The 23311-nt window shown below is 39.1% G+C and overlaps 1 protein-coding gene across 2 annotated transcripts; it reads right to left on the minus strand.

Annotated features, from left to right (window-relative positions):
* Positions 1–408: 408 nt before the first annotated feature.
* On the minus strand, positions 409–22985 carry rab3ab (RAB3A, member RAS oncogene family, b). Of its 2 annotated transcripts, none has more exons than XM_078258683.1 (5): positions 22927–22985; positions 9243–9467; positions 5469–5587; positions 4573–4697; positions 409–3895 (listed from the first exon to the last, which is right to left on the minus strand). In XM_078258683.1, the coding sequence occupies exons 2-5, from the start codon at positions 9465–9467 to the stop codon at positions 3705–3707; spliced, it is 660 nt and encodes a 219-aa protein (XP_078114809.1). In that variant the 5' UTR covers positions 22927–22985; the 3' UTR covers positions 409–3704. The 2 variants fall into 2 exon arrangements, with proteins under 2 accessions (XP_078114809.1, XP_078114811.1); XM_078258685.1 differs by lacking the exon at positions 22927–22985 and adding an exon at positions 13701–13798.
* Between the last annotated feature and the right edge of the window lie 326 nt (positions 22986–23311).

Genomic DNA, 23311 nt, shown 5'->3' on the forward strand with positions numbered 1-23311 from the left:
CTGGCCGAGTACATATCTGTGTGCATTTTCCCTTCATAAGCAACAACTCCGAAGAGCTTGTTGCTGTACAGTATATTTCTACATCATCTGACAGCAAAAAGTGGAACATTGACATCTTGAGGCAGTTGGGACGATCAACATGACAATTATACTGCTAGAAGACTTTGAGCTTTCGTGTCACCAAAAAATGTGATTAGTCAAAAGAAAATCTGAATCTCAACTTTACTTTCTGGGGTTAATACAACATTTATGATGCAGCACATCATCATTTTCAGTTGGTATGCATATCTGATATCAGTTCATTTTGGGATCTTAACTTCATTAGAAGTAACAGTACCCATCTCACCAACAAAAGGTACCAAATCTTGTAAATCTTCAAAAACAAGAATCAACTAATTGTTAGTAACTTTTTTATTGTTTTACCACAAAGTACAGATAAAAACATCCACAGCATATTCTCTCACCTTCATGGCCCAAACCGAGGAGGATGTGAAGAGGCAGCACAAGACCATTTAAAGTATGTTTCTTCGTGCTAGTAGAAGATCTAAAGTCGGCAACTTCTACCAAGCTTGATGGCATTTTTTTTTTGTGTATACTGTAAGATGTATTGCTTATGTAACACATTCATTCACAAGCAAGCCTAGTAATGAATGCAGATACAGTACAACATGGCTGTTTTTTTGTTTGTTTTTTTAGGTTTTTACTGTCTTTTTTTCTTTGTTGCAAGCCTTAGTCGATACAACACAATCCACACATATGACTCAAAGATACTGTATTTACAGATCTGGTTTATATAGAGAGGAAGACGCATTAGAAAGAAGAACAGTTGAAAAGTTTGGATTTTACCGGAAAAGAAACAGTCACAACCAGTAAGAAGTAAAATGTATGCAGGATCAAAATCGTCTCCCAGGTTTGTCGTGATCATCACTCCCTTATAATAATCAATACTTTGGTGGGGCACTTTGACTGGGGCCTCATTTTCTCAAACTTTGAAAGTTAGTGGCACATCTGTGATTTCAGGTTGGTATGCTACACTTGACATAATTAACGCAACAATTACTCTCAAAATAAATGCTTTTCTGAATTATATTTGCTTCAATCACATAGTCAGAGTCACTTTCTTTATGAAGTTGTTGATGTTGACCACCACAATGATTTGTGTAGTGCTTTGCCCTCTCAATCCATCCTCTTTTTCTCTGTTTTTTACTGGAAACAACATCATTCAAAAGGTACGCATTGCCCACCAGCAAGCCTGGCATATCAATGACATAACAATAAGAAGGATTTCTTAATTTCCAGAGTTCACTTCAGTCCTCCAAGCAGCATCATTTTATTACAGTTTTAAATTTGATCACACTGCTCGTTATGGCATCCTACAGCAAAAACAGAGAGCTGCTTCTACAGCAATCTTTGGTGAAGTGAAAAGAGCGAATACTCGGCAAACCGGTTTTAACTGTGGAAACTGTATTAAAACAAGGGTACAAACACTGAGTGTTTGGTGCAGTAATGCACACCCAGAACGAGTGATGCCATGTGGACTTACTGTAAAAACAGCTGTTAGCAGAGATGTGGAGTGGTTGGAGCCAAGAAAACCTCAGAACAAAATATTTAATTCTTGCATTGATTCAAAACTAGTGGTAGAAACTCAGCAGCTACCTGGTCTGTGAACATATCAGCCTCCAGTTGTTTGATGCTTGTTAAACAGTGCTGCAGGTACTTCTCCTGAAGACTGAGCATTGGAGATAGCATTGCACAAAACAGACTGTAATACTGATTCCGAAGAAGTTGCTTACTGTTGGGCTGTTTGTCACAAAGCAAGGAAACATTGAATCTCTAAGTGTTGGCTGTATGTCACACGTCATCCTATTCTCTCCTGATGTTTCCTTTCACTCCCTCTATGTGTCAAACTATTAGATAAAGGCAAAATACTATGCAAATATCTAACAAAACAATTGCATCCTCCAAACCCATTCCATCATATTTTTAAAGAATGATGAAATGTTTGAATGATTATTGTTACAGGAAATTTTGATATTTGATAAAGTAGCTGTGACTATCCAAACAGCTATCAGGAAGATGAAAACTAAGTTTGCTGAATTTGAGTCTGAGTCATAAATGATGCTGCTGTAATAATCACATAATTTCAACCTCAATGCTTTGCATCCCCAGCCCCAGGCCCCAATATCAACGCGTAGCATTGTTAGCAAGCACAACTGCACAACTGTGTTACACAAAATGCTATTTCAGATATTCTTACATCTTTATATTTTCTGTTAGTGACAGCAGGAACAATAACATGTTGGGACAAAAAGCATCAATGTTATTGCTCATCAGGAATAAAATAAAATAAAGATTTGAGCCTTCTGAAAGCTCACATCTTTATTTTATTTATTACTTGATGTCAGCTGTATTGCAGTTGCTGTCTGGCTTAAAGGATTTATGATGCAAGCGACTTCTTCTTATGTAAAAGACATTTTAAAATGCTTCCCTTTATTAGCAGCAGTGCTGGAAATCACACTGAGTGGTTTGGAGAATGACCAACATATTAGTAATTTTCTGATTGGTAATTCAGACTCAAAGGGTCATTCCACTGTATTTTCTAAGCAGGAATTTTGAATTTCTGACATCCCTGGAAGGCAGCATAAGACAAAACCGACAGGGAAATGAAACAAACAAGGTGCAAACAATTCCACACATCATCCAAACAAACCCAACAACATAGACCTCTTATATTTGATACTATCCTCATAGAACTTTATACCTTTTTAAATTCATTTCAAGAAATGCATACCTGTAGATATTATATATATATTGCACAACATTTATATGTACATTAAAAGAAATTAAATAATTAAATAAAACGTGTCTCTAAATTTTTTGCTATTTTTTTACGTAGCTCTATCTTGTTCATATTTTTCCCACCCAGTGCTGAAAGAATAAATGGGGCTCCAGAATACAAAAACATAAAAAAAAGGCCAAATGAAAAGGCTCAGCTGAATAATGAAAACAAAACACTTACTTATACCTGCAATATCCATGTGTAGATACCAGGTGAGCCAACAAATGAAACACAGATACCGGTACATGTATGTTTGATTCTGTGTGCATCCAGAATCATAAACGAAATGAACACATCAGTATGCAGATTTCAGCTGCATCATCCCTCCCACATCAACTCCACCGTGGCTTTCTCTGTCACCGCATCCAAGGCTGAAATCTTTTCAAGACATTTGACTGACATGACACAAAGTACCGTAAACATTGGAAGGATTTAAATGGCACTCTGAGGATGGACGCCGTCAAATCCTTCTTGTAAAACCACACTGAGGAACAGCGAGACAACGAAAGATGGGTCGGGAACCTTCAAGAACCTGGTTTGCAAAGAGTCTGAAATACTGTATTTTGATTGAACTTGCTTTGGCATCAGATAAACACCCGCACTGATCAAAAAAAATCACCTTTTAGCTCTTTTATGAGGAGCAACCATGCCTCTAGCACTGGTCCACTAGCATCTCAGAGCATTTCAGACACTTTTTAACCTGGTTATTGTGCCCCTGAGCCAATGATCCTTACTAGGTTACAGAAAGAAGCAGTAAAGTGAGTGAAAAGGGTGTTGGGAGTATTTGACCCGAGGCCCCAGGGTCCAGCTGACAGAGGACAAGGAGGAAAGGGGGAGGAAAAGGGTTTAGGGGAAGTAGTCAGCTTTAACATGCACAGTCCTGGTGAGGAGGAGCAGGCTGCTCTGTCAGCTGGGGTCCCTGTTTGGCCCCTGTGACGGCGGGATCTCCGGCGTCCAGGCTCTCGGACATCTTTTCACAGATGATGTCGACCAGGCGCTCAAAGGTCTGCTTCACATTGATGTTGTCCTTGGCGCTGGCCTCGAAGAACTCAAAACCTGGAGAGGAAACAGGGTGTGGAAGATGGTCAGAGAGGTTTAATGGGGCCAGACCCTCCTCCACAGCACTCTGAAGGAGGGTCTGGCTAGGCCACACAGCATTTTGAGATGGAAAAAAAACGCTCTGGTTTATTGGCATTTCTTTTAACCAATCACAATCGTCATGGGCATCGCTAAGCACCAGACAGTGCCACCGAGCCGCTGCAAAATAGCCTCGGGAAGGAACTTGTTATGTGTACGTTCAAAAGTTGTTTTAGTCGTGCAACAGAAAACTCAGATTGGACAGATAGTCTGGCTAGCTGTCTGGATTTACCCTGCAGAGATCTGAGGAGCAGTTAACCATAGTCCTGATAAATTGACCAGAGTTTAAAACTCCAACACAAAGAAAGCGGAAGGTAATGGACATCCGGCTGAAAATCCGACGGCAACAGAGCAATCCCGGAAGTGGAATGTCGTGGATATAGACTAATGTGGACGTGGTCATCTGTGCAACTGCATAGTTTAACACTACCAGGCTAAACCTTCTGCCTGTCCATCTATTCACTTCAGATCTGTGTACATACAATAAGAAAGAGTTGTATAGTGTGTGTGTGTGTGTGTGTGTGTGTGTGTGTGTGTGTGTGTGTGTGTCTGTGTGTGTGTGTGTGTGTGTGTGTGCGTGTACACCATGAACTCACCAAGGTGATCAGACAGCTGTCGGCCTCTATCTCCAACCACCACTCGCTCGTCCTCCATGTCACACTTGTTCCCTACCAGCAGCACCTGGGCGTTGTCCCACGAGTACGTTTTAATCTGAGTGGACCTGGAAGCCAACACACCCAGCAGTCAGAGAGGAAACTCGAAGACTGTGATAACACTGCAGGCTGAATGTAACCTGAAGTCTGAATTATTCCTCTCACACGTTTTCTAAATCAGTGTATCCAGTGAAAAAGCTGAACAGAGTCTTTAAACCAAGTGATTGAGCACAGTTACAAAATCCCATCCTAAAAAATGAAACCTAGATGTGACTATTATTTCACATCTAAAATCAGAATTAGACAGCAAGCTAATTTGACCTCACTGCCTGACTATTTTGTCACAATTACCGGATATGGTTAAAATATTGCACAAAGAACCCCATCTGTAACACCTTCGTCCTCTCCTCCTGTGTGTTCCTGCTCAGCCATAGTACCATATCTCATTGGTGAAAACGCAGTTTCACTTTCCTCTTAAACTTGAAGTAGATGGAGATGGATGTAGATGGAAAGGAAGAGCTGTGTCTAGTATGATGAAAAGGATGAGGTAGCAGTGAAAATAAACACTAGACTTTGACCTACTGAAGTAGAGTATGTCTAAATGTAATCAGGATCAACTTTACAAACTCTGTACTTTTTCTTTAAGGACAAATGAAATAATACACAGAGCCAAAGCCCAGACAGGAGACAAAAGTAATACATAAAGAAACTTGAACTTGAAGTATCTTTACAGTGCATCTATTTCCAGACTGGTTATCTACCACTTGATCCATCCTCCACACAGCGCTCCCTCTCACAGGTAAAGCTCCATGGTGTCAGTTTACACTCTTATCACGTACCAGTCCTGGACGGCGTTAAAGGACTCCTCGTTAGTGATGTCATACATGAGGATGAAGCCCATGGCTCCTCGGTAGTAGGCAGTGGTGATGGTGCGGTAACGCTCCTGACCCGCCGTGTCCTGGACAAAAACAACAACAGCTGCAGTTAGTTTTTGACTATCTCTTAACATTTCACAGAATCTAATTCACAGTGACTTCTGACAGATTTGGTTGAGGATAAACCATTATGTCTTCAAACAGTCTATTTGGTACCTTTTCCTTATTTCTCGCATGACAGAGATTTGGCACAAGCCCTGCAAACACTGTCAACACTAACAATATTACAACTTATTATATTAGTCAAAACCTCAGGTTTTGTTTCTAAATTTATAATAATAATAAATCATAAATAATCAAAACAAACACCAAGAAAAAACTAAAAAATTACAAAAATCATATTCCTTACTGAGGGTATAACCACATCCACAACAGGTGATTCAGACACCATTGACTTATTCTTTAAATTAATGAATTTGGCTGGTAAAATGATAAAGCACGTAGAATTTGCAGGGTGCAGAAATTCAAGACAAATTCAAGAGTTGTCTATTCCTTTTTCATACTACCCGATCTTGTTTTTAAAGACACAATCCTTGATTGGTTTACGGCACACTACTCCTTAGTAGGTAGTAGTGTCATGTACACCAATCTTGTATCCTGCATTAAAGATGTATTATCCTGACACAAAAACAAAACAAAAAAATCCCATGACAACAGGAAATTACAAATAAAAAAGCGTGATGTCAAAGTGTTTTTTATCAGAGCAGATATTTTGCAGATACGAGAGTGGATTCAGTAACTTATTTTAGAATGATTCAAATGTTTAAGACCTGCAGATGCACCCAAACAACGACTTGGGTGCTCTGCTGTGGTTTCACAATACTTGAGCCTAAAGAAAGCCTAAACATTTAACATGTCAGACTGACACATTGTTTCCATGTGCACCAGTACAGCCAGCGTATTAAAAGGCCTTTTGTGGTTTTTATAATCTTCATCATCTCCTCCTATTGTCTTTATTTTTGCTTGCGAGCTTTGCCAAACAGTGATCCTGTCTCCTCCTCCCTTGTTCTCTTTCTCTGCTTGGCCACAAACCCAGGTGAGATTAATTGTCAGTGCTAATTCCTAATGAATGTTAAGGGAATTAAAGCCTGGTGTGTTTCTGATACCCAACCGAGCAGCTTCTGGTCCAATGGCATCACTCTGCTGTCAGTGTGGAGATAAACAGAGCAAAAAAAGAAACCAATCACTGGCTCTACTGGAAGTAGGCAGCTTTTTGGTGTACCTCGAACATTTCTGAGTATTTACGCACTGCTTACAACTACATTATAGTGTGTTATAAATGATTAATTGAATTAATTTACAATTACTATCATAGACACATTACACTACATATACAGCGAATACCCAGGTTCTACGTGCTGTTATCAAACTTTCTAGGGAATTAGATTATTTACGTTGAAGCATCTAAACAATGCACACATACAGTAACATGGACTGCAACGTGCAGTCACCGACAAACCATCCAGTCCTTAGATGTGTGCACACAAAAACACACAAAAATAACATACTGTACACAGATACACTTTTTAGCTTTTCTTTTCTTGTACTCATTGATGAGTAATCACACACGATCATTCTCAGGGCACAAGAACATTATATGACATTTATTGTTAGAGAGCTGCAGCTCTGACATTTCCATATTGTTGGTTATTATGTTCTGCAGTTTATGTCCTGCTCATCCACTCAATGTGCTGCAGGCTGCTCAGGATGAGAGCATCAAGCTCTATACCTAAAATGTCAGTGTAGGTAGCACTGAGTGGTGTTACATAATGAACACGTTGGAGTACTCATCTTTGCGTTCACCACGAGCCCTGATACAAAGATAAAGCTGTGAACATTTTAGATGAGCGAACATTAAGTCAATAATGACTTGTCGGGCTGAGACTTTGGATAAGGATCACCTGCCGTGATGTTGTGTGATCTTAACTCTTCAGATAAACCCAAATTCAATGTTTCCCCTGTTTTCCCTGCCTCCTGGACTCGTGGGTACATTCATTTAATTTAATGAAACACGAGTCAAGACAATGATACATTGCAGACTACAAGGAAAACATGGTAAATAGGCCACTACGTGGACCCAACACCCAAAAAAGGTTTTTTTAAAACAAGACAATCTAAATATACAGTATATCTATATATATACTGTACGTAGACATCTGAACTCATGACTGAAACTGTTTAAATATTTACTAGAGTGGATTCTCAGCTGAGATAATTGCTGAGAGATGGGGGGTTTAATGTGTATGTGTGTGTGTGTGTGTGTGTGTGTGTGTGTGTGTGTGTGTGTGTGTATGTAGGAAAGGGAGGGGGGAAATCTATTAGGGTGAGATGTGTGTAGTAGTGGGGGAGGGGAGAGCAGCACCCAGTCATCTATTTCTCGTGCTCTGATTGGACGATTCTGTCTCCCTTACCAGAGGCAAGACCTGGCAAAGGCTGACAACAGAGACAGCTCTACACACATAACACACACACACACACACACACACACACACACACACACACACACACACACACACACACACACACACACATACACACACACTGCTCTGCTCACCATCACAGCTCTGCCATAAATTATGTATTACGCTGCTCTTTGATTGCATTTACTGCTTAACCCTTAAGAAACAACACATTTCTGATGCAAAAAACACTGCCCTGTTTGTTCCTGAACGCACATCAATGTTAAAAGCTGTGTCATTACTTCTATTGTATTCTATTGTATTCTACTCCTCCAAGGGTCAGCTGGATGAGCAGGCTGCAGTGAGTACGGGCGGCGTGCAGATTTGTGTGTTTACTGCAATCTGAGGATAGTTTGCATAATAAAAACTGCACTACAGGGCAGTGTTTCACAGATCCTGTTGCTCTGTTGAACGTGTTATGAAATATCTTATGAAACGTTATTTGCTGTATTATTAGACATCATTAAAAACGTAACTAAAATTTAGGTTAGGAGAAAAAAGCAACATCTTTCTCACAAGTGTCGAGCTCACCTTCTAATCCTGCTTTTTGAAACAACCTTCAGATGTGGAGTTGGTGCTGGTATGCTTGAATCAGACTCATTTTTACAACACGTCGCCCGACTACCAAATGCAAATGTTTTTATCGTTGCTCTAAAATGCCATACAATCCTTCCTGGAAGTCATTCATAGTGTTGCACTTGGTTGTTCACATGAAAAGAGACAGTTGTGTAAATGTGTGAGGTAGAGGGAGTTTCAGACATTCAACCATCCAACATGCACTTCAGTTGAAGCATACTGATGCCTGGGGACTAAATAAGTCACTTTGTGTCTGTATAGGCTCTGACTGTGCAGCTATAACACTGCAGAAAACCTCTGACAACTTCAGCAAATCTATCCTCAAACTGATTCATCTTAGAAATGCAGACAAATGCACCTGGAAAATGGTGGAAGCACAGGAAAATCGTTGGAAACGTGGCTCAAAGGTCATATGTAAAAATGCAGCTAGTCATGGGACACTGTTGACCAGCTGCAGGTGATGGTTTGATAAGCGGGTTTGGTGAGTGAAGAAAGTTTGGCCAACAAGCTTGTGACGGTGAAGAAAATCAATTAATGGCACTCACTCATTCAACTTCAATTCACCGGATACATACAACAAATTATAGATCTTAGTTTGATTTACTTCTTTCCAGGAAACTAAACACATGTCCAGATGTCTTACCCAGATCTGTAATTTGATCCTCTTGTCATTCCTGTAGATGGTCTTCACCTTGAAGTCGATGCCCACCGTACTGACAAAGGCCGGTGTGAAGGAGTCGTCGGCGTAGCGGAACAAGAAGGAGGTTTTGCCCACGCTGCTGTTGCCAATGATGAGGATCTTGAACATATAGTCAAAGTTTTGGTCCGAAGACTCCTTCTGCCCATAGGTCGCTGTTGCTGAGGCCATCTGTGGACAGAGACAAAGGTGACACACAAAACTTTAATCAAATGGCCGCCGTGACCTCTAAATGTAGCTGCACAGAGACTCTTGGGGGCCTCACAATGCAGGTTTTTTCATTTAACCCAACATAGTTCGAAGCTAATTTCCATCCAGTAAAAAAACAAAAACATCTGTTTTATTCCTTCCTAGGTAGAGGTCGCAGGTATAACAGACTAACAGACATGAACAGGATGTTGCATCCAAGATGAATTACACAGCTCTTACTGCTGAGTTTGCTGCCAAGAAAGCAAAAAAATTGACTTTCATGTAATTCATCCCATTTAGTGGGTTGAATTTAGTGCAGTTAAAGCAACACTAGGTAACTTTTCCCGTTTCGGTCCCCCTACAGGTTGGAAGCAGAATTGTCCATTACATTACATTGTCCAGTTCATTTGAACTACAGTATGTAATGGACAATTCCGCTTCCAACCTGTAGGGGGACCGAAGCGGGAAAAGTTACCTAGTGTTGCTTTAAAGTTGTGCATAATGCCATTCAGTGTGTTTAATCCTGTTTAAGGTGAGCATAACAATGTTTTAGCTGTGCGTAATGTGCACCTTGCCAACAAAAATACAAAAAAACATTTGCTTATACATGATTATTGTAATGTTTAATCTCCAAGTAAATCACTTATATAAAACACAAATGAAATGCATTTCTACAAAATTGTGCTACACAATTTAACTTAACTACTACTACTGTAACTAACCAGAATGGCTACAGTATGTGCATGTAAGTGATGATCAAGGCCTCCCATGACAAGTCTGCATGCACGGTGTCATTTCCCTCCCAAAAACAGTGCTGCAGTTGGCAATATTTAAAAAAAAGATGACAGTGACATTTTTTTATAAAGAACAAATAAAAAATAAAAAATGTGTTTCATCCACTCTTACCTCACTCTTTCATGTGAGGTAATACAAGTTTCAGGGTAAGAGATTTGATGGCACCATAAGATTCCACACTGACAATCTATGACATCTGAGGTATATACATGTATAAAACTTTACCATACAGTAAGGATATATGGAAAAACACAACCATCGTATTAGCACAAATGATGAGCAATAGAGCATTCAAACATTCAATCTCAAAGAGGGATATAAATATAGCCTAGAGTAGATATATACGTATATAACTCAATAAGACCATACGAATGCTGAGACAAGTTATCTGATAAAGCTAATGGGAAAACTACATCTAAGAATCTACCAGGAACTAGTGGCGACGATGGCCGACTGCGGCATCGCCTCACGTCGGCCCACGCCGCCCTTGTCTTTGCCAAAAATTAGCACTGGAACACACCGCAGAGACTACAGCCGACGGCAAAGTACCACGTACGTTCTGTGCATGTGTGCAAGGAAATAACTCTGCATACCAGCAGGCGACGGTAATCTAGTCGTCATTCAAAAAGGGAAACCGGATACAAACGTTGCTATGATACCCGCAACAAACAGCATTTGATCAAATTAGCAGCGGCAGAACTGAACTGAGCCTATGGTCCCTCTGCTTCACTCAGCGCTGGGAAAACAGCGGACACCGGGAGATGGCTAACCGGACTGTCCATCTCCCGGGCTGTCATCCTTTCTCTCTGAAAAGAATTCCGGTGGCTCCCACCGTAGGAGGGACCAAACCCGAACAGCCCACTGTTGGTTAGTTAGCTAGCTAATTCGACCCACCCAACATGCCTTCATCATACACTGGTTACAGAAAATAACAACTAAAATTGTCACTCATCTGGCAATGTGCTTTCCTATGATGTGACAAGATTCTGTGACGCCGAATCGGCCAAAATAAAGGAAGACGAAGGCCGACGCGTGGCGACGGGGCAGGACACATCAATTACCGTCACAAGAAGATTATTTTCACGTCTGACAAACGTTGATGACTCCCTCGTGGCAGGAGTCTCATTTACAGCTGAAGTTACAGTCTAGGAAAGAAGCAGCTTGACATCTACACCAACAGTGACACCATAAGAAGTGATTATATGACAGTGGTAACTTTAGATTTTGTGGCCTACACACTCACAATCTACTATGGCAGGTATTTACGTCAGCTGGAGAGCTAGGCTAGCCAAGACGTGTATCTGCTGTTCAATGCAGTTGTCATACAATAGGGTGACTAGACGTCCCCGGTTTCCGTGGACAGTCCCCGGTTTCGGTGACCTGTCCCCGGCTGGAGCTGTCCCCGGAAATGTCCCCGGTTTTCACTGTAACTGACAGACCTGAAATTGGAATTAAATAGTCTTGCACCCTACACGCACAGGCTCAAGACAGCCAGAGCAAGCACTGATCAGAGCTCAGAGATGTTCTAGAATGCCCATTTTACGATGCTAAAATGACTGTTTATTTACATGGAGTCTGGTGGGTTCAGCAAACGCAATTTCGCGGACTTTTTATGTTTTAAAAAAAGGATCTAACTCTTTAACAGAAAGGTCGACCTCCTTAGAAATCCTTTCCATAATGTTGTCAGACACTTAGAATATTAATCTGAGCCTGTCAGTGGCAAAACGAGCACTTTTATGAACGTAAATACAAGCTGTACAATTGACGTCCTATTAACTTACATTGTAGCTTGTTTCATATACACGAGATCACTGCAGTCGTTTCCGACTAGTGCAGTAAACATTACAACATTTCCCTCTGAGGTGTAGTGGAGTAAAAGTATGAAGTAGCAGCAGGGGTGATTCTAGGATCAGACCTTTAGGGGGGCTCAGCCCCTAATGAGAATGTGACACGGATATGGCGCATGCAAAAGTGTTAACCCCATTGCTGTGACAAATTGCAAGAAAATTAACATTGAAATTACATGAAATGTTATTATATTTGCATTCTGCATAAATCTCTGCACACCCATTACTCTGTGAAATATCTCACAAACTCACTCAACACATGCATCAGTACAACAAGCGGTCCCTGAGTAATCCGGTTTTGAAATTGCAACAAAATTTCTACATGGTCTACAACTTTATAATGTATTCTCATGTAAACTATTTATGTCAGCACAGATATTTTTTGTAAATTGCTTAGCTAGTGTATTCCACCATAATGGTTATTATATTGCCAGATTCCAGACAATCCCACTTACTTATATATATCCCACTTACAAATATAAATATATATTTCTACTGGTATGCTTCCTAGTGACAAAAATATGAAGAAAAAACTATTCCACCTGTGTGTGCATGGTTAAAATTCTGAAGTGCAAAATAGCTCAGGCTACAGCACAAATATTTCCATCCATAGATAAGAATAATCAAGTCTTACCTCTGAATTTCTTTTCAAAGTGCACCAGATTGATGCATTTAAACATTAAAATACACAAAATTTTCTTACAGGGGAGCATGCCCATGGACCCCCCCTTAGGGGGGATTGTGCCCCAGTGCAGCTCTAGGTCTAGTGACCCCCCTGGGGCAGTGTCCCCGTTTTAAGTTTACAAAGATAAAAAAATTACCTGTTTTGGAGGTATTTATGCTTCTGAGCTGAAAATGTCCCCGGATTTTGTCTCAGAAATCTGGTCACCTTATCATACAACAGCTACTTACAATTTCCTAGGAACTACTTTCTGTATCTCATTGGACTCAAATACTTAGTGTTTGAGATTTTAAAGATTATCACTCAGGTTGACAAAATGTACTTTTAACTGTCTGGATGTGATGCAGACACATTAGCGTCTCAACCCTGAACTGGCTCAAGGCGTAAAACATGCTTCTACAAGAGAGAAAAAAAAACAGCAAGTGAGAAAAGTTCCTGACTTCTTTCTCACCTCCACACAGCTGGCTCATCACATTTCAGAAAGTAACAGCAATGGTCGGACACGGTCGACTGGGACTATTCAACCATCTGACAAGAAGCATAGCTTATTTACTTAATAACCATCCGCTACATGACTGAGACTTACAACATTTGCTGGTATGCAACCGCGCTAGCTACCAGCGGGCTACAAGAGTACAGGGCTACGAAGACAAAAAGGATTCTGGAAACCTTTTCGACTCTTGAGAGCACATTGACTTGAGCCCACAGGCCTCAGAGTCGCTGCAACCTGCTCTATATTTAGACTGTTATCTCCACTCAGCTGCAGTGGAACACGAGAACTCTCAGGAAATAAAGCAGAAACAAAACAACTGCACCCTCCTCAGAGCGCCGGCCTATCGGTTTACAAGAAGGAACACAGAGATACTTGTTAAATAATGAAAAAGCACCGACCCTTCCTCAACACATTGATGTTTTTTTGTGCAAAGAGGTGAAGAACATCTGAGAAGCGCAGCATCACGGTTGTCGAATTGTATTTGGTTGATGATAAGTTGTGCTCCGCCTGTGACGTCAATAACTCTTTCACAAATCTGCAGCCTTGAGCTCCTGCGTATACTTCAAAACACTACTGGATTTACAATAAATATAACGAGTTTTAATCCAAAATACAAAAAGACGACATTTGTAATAAGAACTTGTCAAATTGAGCATGGGCATAAAATCACATCATAAAGAAAATAAATCAAGTTAAATAACATTAACATTAAATATTTTGCTTAGTTTTAAAATATAGTTCATAATATATTACACCCAAAAGTTTGAAACCTACACAGGTCTTGGGACAGGGAAGTTGCCAGATGTGTTTGTGCTTGAATTTAATAAATAAATGTAGTAATTCATCAGTTAAAAAAAGAAAAAAAAACATTACACAGGTTAAGCTCTTCTGTTGTCTGCAAACTAATCAATTTTTTTTTTTTTAAACAACCCATAGACTGCCAAGTGACTGGAGGAGAGTGGCTGTGAGAAGAGAAACACCCAAAAGAAATGTTTTATTCTTATACTGTACTGTATGTTTACCTCAGTGTCATTACAAAAAACACTCTGCTGTGATGCATGCCATATACTGTAGAATTAAGTCCAACATTGCTTGAGATGATGTGCACTGTGTTTCAGCATAACTGTGCAATCAGTATTGGCACTGTTGGATGATGTTTTCATTGTTTTTTTCAGCACGTTGCATTCATATTTTTAGGCAACCTTTATTTATATTCCTGTTAATCTGTCTCTATCTCAGAAATGTACAGCAAGCCACAGTCCCTACACTGTTCATCACAGGTGGATGTAAACAAGTTCAAATTAGCTTGACTCAGCATTTTAATCACGCTAAACTTCATTGGCAACCCATCAAGTCTACTTAGATGACTGAAAATGTGCTCTGCAGTGACGTGAACTGCAGTGTGACCCACTGAGGGCGAGTCCGTAATCCACACCAACTACAGGAAATGAGAACAAACACAGAGGTTGAAGGAGACGTACAGTATATTGATAACCGAAGATCCTCATTGAATCATTTGCTATATAGTATTTCTGAAAAAGTTTTTACTTTGATTTGTATATAGATGATCGGAAGACTGGTCTTGAGCTAAAAGAGATCCAGATAAAAAATGGGATTTTTTTTACTATATGCCCTGGTTGGCTTGTTATAGAGGCTTACCCTGAAGTATTAGACCCAGAATGTGTTGATACCATAAATTACCATTCACTTAAGAGATGATTTACCTTATTTATCAAAGACCTGATGGAAATATTCAATTGCAGAAATTCCAGTTTAGTTGACAGAAATACAAATGGTGACATATTAAAAGGAAAAGAACAACATAAAGTGTCTTGGTGTAGTGTCGTCCCACAACGAGCTGCCAGAACAAATTCAAGTCTGTGAACACCATTAAATACATTAAATGCTGCCTAACACGATGCTCCCATAGGTGTTCAATTGGGCTGAGATCTGGTGCTGGCTGAACTAACTAAAGTTCAAACTTAGCCTAGCTATAACTTTATATATATATATATAAATAAAGTATCGTTGCTGTAACTTGTCAAAAGTTGTAAACTGTAACTGTTGAGTAGCTAACTAAACAAAACAAATGTTAGCCTGCTAATATATGACGCATTAATGGGATATTATTAGTTAAGTTACTATCCAAGTGAATTTCCTGAAAATCAGCAAAAGAAAATACAAATGAATGTGTGTTTCCATCTACTAAAGTTACAGAAATACAGTATAAGGAGTTGAGTGCATTGAGATAATTGCTGAAGAGGGGACAATGATGTAGTTAAAAAAGCGAACCTCAAGAGAAGAAAAAACTATGTTGAAAACGTGATGGAAATACGGCATTTATGTTTGTTTCATGCGTTCATTTAAGGAAGGCGTGAGCTGCCGTGACCGTGATATCGTCTTCAGTGCAACACTCGCTGAATCCTTTCATTGGCAACCAAACAGAGGAATGTCTTTGTCATCTGTATGGCGTAATGTATGGCGTAGTTTTGCGGGCTGCCATTTTTTAAAACCTGGGTCGAGTGAATACAAAAATTGCACTTGCTATTGGCGGTAGCTTGGCTATTTAAAAATAACTCCAGTGTTTTACCTCCACCTTCTAGTATCAGCCCAGTTCGCTTAGAACCAAAAAAGAGCAAGTCGTGCAGTGAAAAAACAGCATAAGTCTGTTTCCATTGCACTTTATTGCATTTTGTTTCTATCGATACATCAACTTTTCGTCATTAGCAAAGCACAATTTGGACTTTTTACATTTCAACTCAGGTTTTATAATGTACAAATTGAAAATGCATATCAAAAAGTGGACAGAAACACACTTATTGACACATCTGATCAAAATGCTACATAATAATGATGTCAAGTGGGAAGATTTTACATACACGCAAACATTTCACACAAAAAACACAATATACCAAAAATTAGTGAATGTTAACGTTAACTAAAATATCTACGACGTCTATTTGTCACAGTGAACCAAAACAAATCTAAAAATGTTTCTCTGGCTCCTACCAAAGCAAACCTACTGGACGAGAGATCACACTTGATCACAGTCAGGGTCTGGTGTTAGATTTCGTCTTTGGCCAGCCTTATTAAAAATGTATCTGCTCCTGTTACTGTTGCACCAAAGTGTCTACTCAGCTCAGCAGATATTTCAGCCCATTTGCTTTTTATCGAGTTTCTTTAAGCTGAGTCAGCGGTGTTGCAGGTATAGCACATTAGGAAATAAGGTAACTTAGAAATAGACATTCAAGCCAAGGTCTTAGTCTACTCTTCTTCTAAACTTCTTGATTATCTTTGCTTGCTGTTTCCCAAAAGCTTTCCAACTCTGCACTTTAAACCATTCTTTTTTCTTCCCTCACGTTTCTCTACAAAATATATTTCTCTCTGAATATTATTTACCACTTCAGAAATATTTGCTCCATCTGTCGAGGTGCTACAGCGTGATCTAACCCTTTGGCTCTTTCCTATTGTTTTCTTAAAATGTAGGGTATCTAAAATGTGGATTTATCGAGTTTGTTCTGGACCAAAGTGCTGGTTTAAATACCTTAAAGTTAAACGTAAGCATGTGACAGTTATTAATAGCTGCGATTAGAGGAGGTTAAAAATTAGCAGCCACAGCTGAAAGTCTGGATCTTGTCAAACACTGTCACAGACTTTTGCTGGCTGCTGAGTGTCTGTATGTGACGGTGTGGTGAGATTACTGCAGCCTTTCCTCTGCGTCTCAGAGATTAGCTGTGGAGAAGAGAGTTTGCTTAACCTTCACTAAACACTAATTTGATACAGAAGCTTACAGACTGCAGGCCTATGTGCTTAATCTCAAAGTAATTAAATTCTCATTATGCAAATGCATTTCAGCCTGCTGCTTTCATTTGGCCTCGATAGTAAACCGCCTTTGAACAAAGTTATCAGTCAGGTGTGCTGAACTGAGAGAGCTGCCGTAACACATGGGTTCGTTACGACTTATGATTTAAAGAAATTGCGACAGTGCTAGCCCTGCACCATTGTGCTGCCTGTTTTTATACAATATTAAACAGTAAAGATTGTAAAAACTATTTACATACAATAGATTAAAAATCTGAAATTATAAAAAAAAAAACAGTATGCAGTAAACTTGCAGCTACACATACATCCATCTCCACTGAAGCAGCTCAACGTTTTCTGCTTTGCTCAAGAGCACATTGTCAGTAGTTACACCTTAGTGCCACCCTCTCTCACCAAGTGTTGAGTGTTTTTCTTTAAAGGACAAATATGGCGAAAATGAACCTAGGGGTTAATAACACATGTGTACCGAGTCGACCGTTCTCTGGGATTTGTTTTCATGCTAATCTGACCAGATTTCTGAGACAAAATCCAGGGACATTTTCAGCTCAGAAGCATAAATACCTCCAAAACAGGTAATTTTTTAATCTTTGTAAACTTAAAACGGGGACACTGCCCCAGGGGGGTCACTAGACCTAGAGCTGCACTGGGGCACAAGCCCCCCTGGGGGGGGTCCATGGGCATGCTCCCCTGTAAGAACATGTTGTGTATTTTAATGTTTAAATGCATCAATCTGGTGCACTTTGAAAAGAAATTCAGAGGTTAGACTTGATTATTCATATATCTATGGATGGGAATATTTGTGCTGTAGCCTGAGCTATTTTGCATTTCAGAATTTTAACCATGCACACACAGGTGGAATAGTTTTTTCTTCATATTTTTGTCACTGGGAAGCATACCAGTAGAAATATATATTTATATTTGTAAGTGGGATATATATATATATATAAGTAAGTGGGATTGTCTGGAATCTGGCAATATAATAACCATTATGGTGGAATACACTAGCTAAGCAATTTACAAAAAATATCTGTGCTGACATAAATAGTTTACATGAGAATACATTATAAAGTTGTAGACCATGTAGAAATTTTGTTGCAATTTCAAAACCGGATTACTCAGGGACCGCTTGTTGTACTGATGCATGTGTTGAGTGAAGAGTTTGTGAGATATTTCACAGAGTAATGGGTGTGCAGAGATTTATGCAGAATGCAAATATAATAACATTTCATGTAAGTTCAATGTTAATTTTCTTGCAATTTGTCACAGCAATGGGGTTAACACTTTTGCATGCGCCATATCCGTGTCACATTCTCATTAGGGGCTGAGCCACCCTAAAGGTCTGATCCTAGAATCACCCCTGCTGCTACTTCATACTTTTACTCCACTACACCTCAGAGGGAAATGCTGTAATGTTTACTGCACTACATTTATCTGACAGCTTTTGCTTTATTGCTTCACGCTGGGCTTGTTTCTGCAACAGCTCATTGAGTATCGGATACAATTAAAACTATTGAGGAAATATTTTCCTTTGACATTGGTCCAGTATTAAACGAGATCGCTGCAGTCGGAACGGCGAAACAAGCTACAATGTAAGTTAATAGGACGTCAATTATACAGCTTGTATTTACGTTCATAAAAGTGCTAATTTTTCCACTGACAGACTCAGATTAATATTCTAAGTGTCAGACAACATTATGGAAAGGATTTCTAAGGAGGTCGACCTTTCTGTTAAAGAGTAAGATCCTTTTTTTAAAACATAAAAAGTCCGCGAAATTGTGTTCGCTGAACCCACCAGACTCCATGTAAATAAACAGTAATTTTAGCATCGACGATTAGCGTTAAAAGCTAATTAGTGGTTTGCGCTAAAACTGGTTACATTTGATTAGCTTGAAAACAAATCCCAGAGAACGGTCGACTCAGTACACGTTATTAACCCCTAGGTTCATTTTGCGCCGGATTTGTCCTTTAATCCTAATTCAATCATGACTAAGAGTTGTGAGCTTCTTTGCTGGACAATGACATCATCAAGCTCTCCTCTAAACCTGTCACCTAAAGGAGATTGACGTCCTCCAGGAGCTGGATTGATCCACAGCTAAGTGCGGCTGAGGCCAGCTAGTCAGTCTCATTTAATCAGTAGCGGTTGGCTTCCTGCAGACTGATCCCAGATCACCCAAACACCTTCCTGCTAAATGACAGTTACTGAGGAACCTACTGAGACGACTGACGGAGGCGTTTTCAGCTCCACTCAGAGAGCAAAGTCATACTGGAGTTTCACTTTAAACACATTTTTCTGAGGTGGGGATAATCTCTTACTTACTCACTTAAGTACATAAACAAACATAAAAGTTCATGGTTCTTTCCACCATCCAAACCCATAAAACTGACACTATAGGAGCATTCGAATGCAAAAGATGTCAAAAAAATGGTCTGACTGAAACTGGACAGCTAAAAATTCTCACACGTGGAAATAACATCTGCATTCAACGAACAGAAAATGATGAATCTCCAAATGTAACACTTGTCTATCCTTGCACTGCTAGTCATGAAGCATCCCTCTTGTTCTAATGGCTGCAGTCTGCAACAGTTATACTAAAAGGTACCTTGCAAAGGCATCATCAATACTTCCTAATCAAGAAAACCCACCCTATTTGAAAAAAGAGGGTGGACATTAGTGTTCCTATTTCAGAGATCAAAGGTCAACCAGATGGGACTTTTTACAAATGAGGTGAGATCTAGGTATTTGAAACAGTAGGTGAATGCATCACATTCAGCCCTTTATTACATACATATTACTAAATATATATATTTTGTTGCCAATACTTTTTACAAAAATAATATTTTTTATACCTTGGTATTTACGACTTTTACTTTGGTACTTTGGTACGCAAACTATTGTGTAAATTCACCGTTAGGAAGAAAAACTTCAACTGTGAACAGACTGAGAGGGTAAAAAAGGTTTTCACAAATCTAAAATATTCTACCAAACATTACAATTATATTAAAAGTATTCAGTGGTTTTGATGCTAAAAGAAAACATTTTTTTCTCATCAGGGAGAAAAAGTGGGACACTAGAACTGGACAGCTGAAACACCAACTGGTCAAAATAATTGACATTAAAATAAATGTGATGTCTTGTCGAGGTGTCGAAGTTTAACATACCAACAGTTCACCTGACTTATAATTTATCACCACATCCCTATATTTCACACATCATAGATAGATAGATAGATAGATAGATAGATAGATAGATAGATAGATAGATAGATAGATAGATAGATAGATAGATAGATAGATATTGGTGTGTGAAACAATAACTTATAATGTACTAAAACAGAAGATGCAGGGGTTTTATGCAGCTGCTGTCCTGCTCCTGGTTGCCTGGGACGGCATTTTCCCCCTTTTCCTCCAATCACATGCCTCCTTTTCTAGGAAGCTGGTGGATGCAGATGAGAGGAGGGGAAGCTAAAAATAGCATCTCTTCCTCTTCTTTCTTTTTTTTCTCTCCACAGCAAACAGAAAGCAGAGATGGGGGGAGCAGCCAGCATGCGTGAGAGGTTGTTTTGGTGCTAGTGTCTGCAGGTGAATCTAGGACGTTTTGAATTAAAACCATGTATCTCTTTGTAAACTGGTTTATACTTCTTAAATATTAGCTTTTTATTTGAATCGTCTTCCCTGTTTTTACACATATCTATTTTTTTCAGTTTTAAAAAACATATTAATCAAAAATGTAAAGCTTGTTGTTGAAGTTGAAACCTTCTTCCTGCACTTTGTCAATGTATTAAGGCTTTGTTTAGTTAATATCCACTTATTAATATAATACAGTATGCTTTGATATAGCTTTTTAAGGACAATTCGAATTAGAAATACAGTTTTGGGCTGCAAACTGGTAATAGCTATGTCGTGCTGATATTTTGGTTATATTTCCCTTCAGAAATACCATGTTTGCCTTTCAGAGATTTTTTTTAGTTTTTCTTATGATTGTGTAAAAGCCTCTGAAGTGACTTTAGACCATCATCGGACAATTATTTCATGTATGAAATTTCTTAATTTAGAAACAACTCTGAGCTTTGAGTCTGTTTTTCTACATCTGTGGTCAGATGAGACTCATAATTCTGACAGACTGATATTTATCTGAAATGTAATAAAAAATATCGAGCAACGTATGACTCTGACCCTGGGTTGGAACTGTAGGAGTGTTTGTCACAGGCAACATGGATGTGTGTGTTTTCCCAGGAGAAACAGCAGATGAGTCACTCTTGCCTTCAAGTCTTGCTGCCGGTAACTTAACTGTCAGCAGAGGAAGTAGAGATGCGACCTGCAGACTGTTGGTCTCACATTTAGACTCTTCAAACACATGAAACTTTTTAATCACTGCAGGCAAAATTAAAGAAGTCACTGCCAGAAGAATTTCAATCTTATAGTTTATACATAGCTCTTTAAATTGTCCCATTATAATGATTCATTTCAATGGCCAAACTGCTGACTGAGGCTGAATCAACAATTACACTATTATACCATTTTCGATACTGTAATTGAAAAGGTAGATGAAAGCCAATACATCCTCTGTCTGTCTCTGACACACACACGCGCACACGCGCACGCACACACACACACACACACACACACACACACACACACACACACACACACACACACACACGTTCTCTCCTCGTTCTTCTATATTAGTGGCAACGTTAATAAATTTAGGGCAAAACTATAAAAACAAATGTGGTGTAATATAGTTATATAAGAAGCAAAAAAAACTACATTGGGCCTAATGTACTCAAAGATTTTATCTTAACTTATGCATACAATTTTTTTTGTGGCATTCATCAATACTTTCATACTCTCACTTGTTCTTAGCTAAGATCAACATTCACACATTGGAGTATTTCTTATATATTATTTTCCTCCTGTGTGTATGTGAAGTACATACATTGGGCACTCCCAATATAATTTTAGTTATGCATGCAAGAATATGCATGTATATTTTAAGTTTTATATGATGTAGGCCTATTCATCTGTTTTTATTCTTACATATTTCATTCCTTCTGTACTGAAATGTGCTGTTGCAGTATGGGAGGCACACACATTCATTCATTCATGCCAATTCATTTGAAGGCACTAACCGAGATCCGATTGGTTTAGGAATACAAGTTTCACCCTATCACAGGAACACAACAGTCCTGCATAAAGCTCAACCTTTCATGTATTAAATTCCAATAATATTTCTACCATCATCCCCATATTCGCACCAATAGTCTATATATGGTAGCCTACTCAGTGGTGACCTTAGGTTATTTCATGATAATAATTGTTAAAATGATAGATTGTGTATGCGTGTCCAAAGTATCTCTGATTACTCTCGCCTCGTTTGCTCTTTGAATGGATTTGAAGTGTTGTGAATTGTATTCTATTGTTGTTGCTCAGACACATTTAGACCCATTTTCCTGATTTAAACCGTCGGACGGAGTGAAACGCCTTTTTCTGCAGGACAGGCCCCGAGTCAAACCAGAGATCCACTAAACCAGTGGCAGCCTTCACATCCATCCCCACAGATCATACGAATAAATATGCATTTCATGCATCTACGACGGTTTTATGGCTTTCGCAATGAAAACAGCTGTTCTAAGCAAGCATCGTATAGCCTATGTCAAAGGTTCCTAAATTTGACATAGGCTACCTATTATTTATTTAATATTCAAACAGAAGCGCTCATTAACAATACACACAGTATACAGTGCTACATTTAAATATAACATGTATGTCCATGCAATGGATTAATAAAGACAGAAATCCCACCTTTATAGATTTCTATCCGGCTGCTATCCACCGCACCAGCAACCGCAGAAACACCACCACTGTCAAGTTAGAAAGGATGTGCAACACTACATCCGGCGACGATTTTCCGGAATAAAAGCCGTTAAAAAGGAGCTGTGCCTATTTTAAATAGCTCAAAATATTTGCGACAATTCTAAAGGTGAAAAGAAAAGGTGATGTAACGAAAAAAGGAAAATCCCAATGCACGTTTTCAAAAGTATACCATATGTCCATATGCCATATATCAACTTACTTGACCAATAATGATAATTGATTCTGTAAAAAAAAATTAAATAAAAGCAGACTGCTTTGATTCCATTCACTAAAAGCAAAACATGCAAAAGATAATTGCATTTTAATTTAATGT

Source organism: Sander vitreus, chromosome 9 (genome assembly GCF_031162955.1).
Source record: "Sander vitreus isolate 19-12246 chromosome 9, sanVit1, whole genome shotgun sequence".
In the NCBI taxonomy this organism is placed as follows: Eukaryota; Metazoa; Chordata; class Actinopteri; order Perciformes; family Percidae; genus Sander; species Sander vitreus.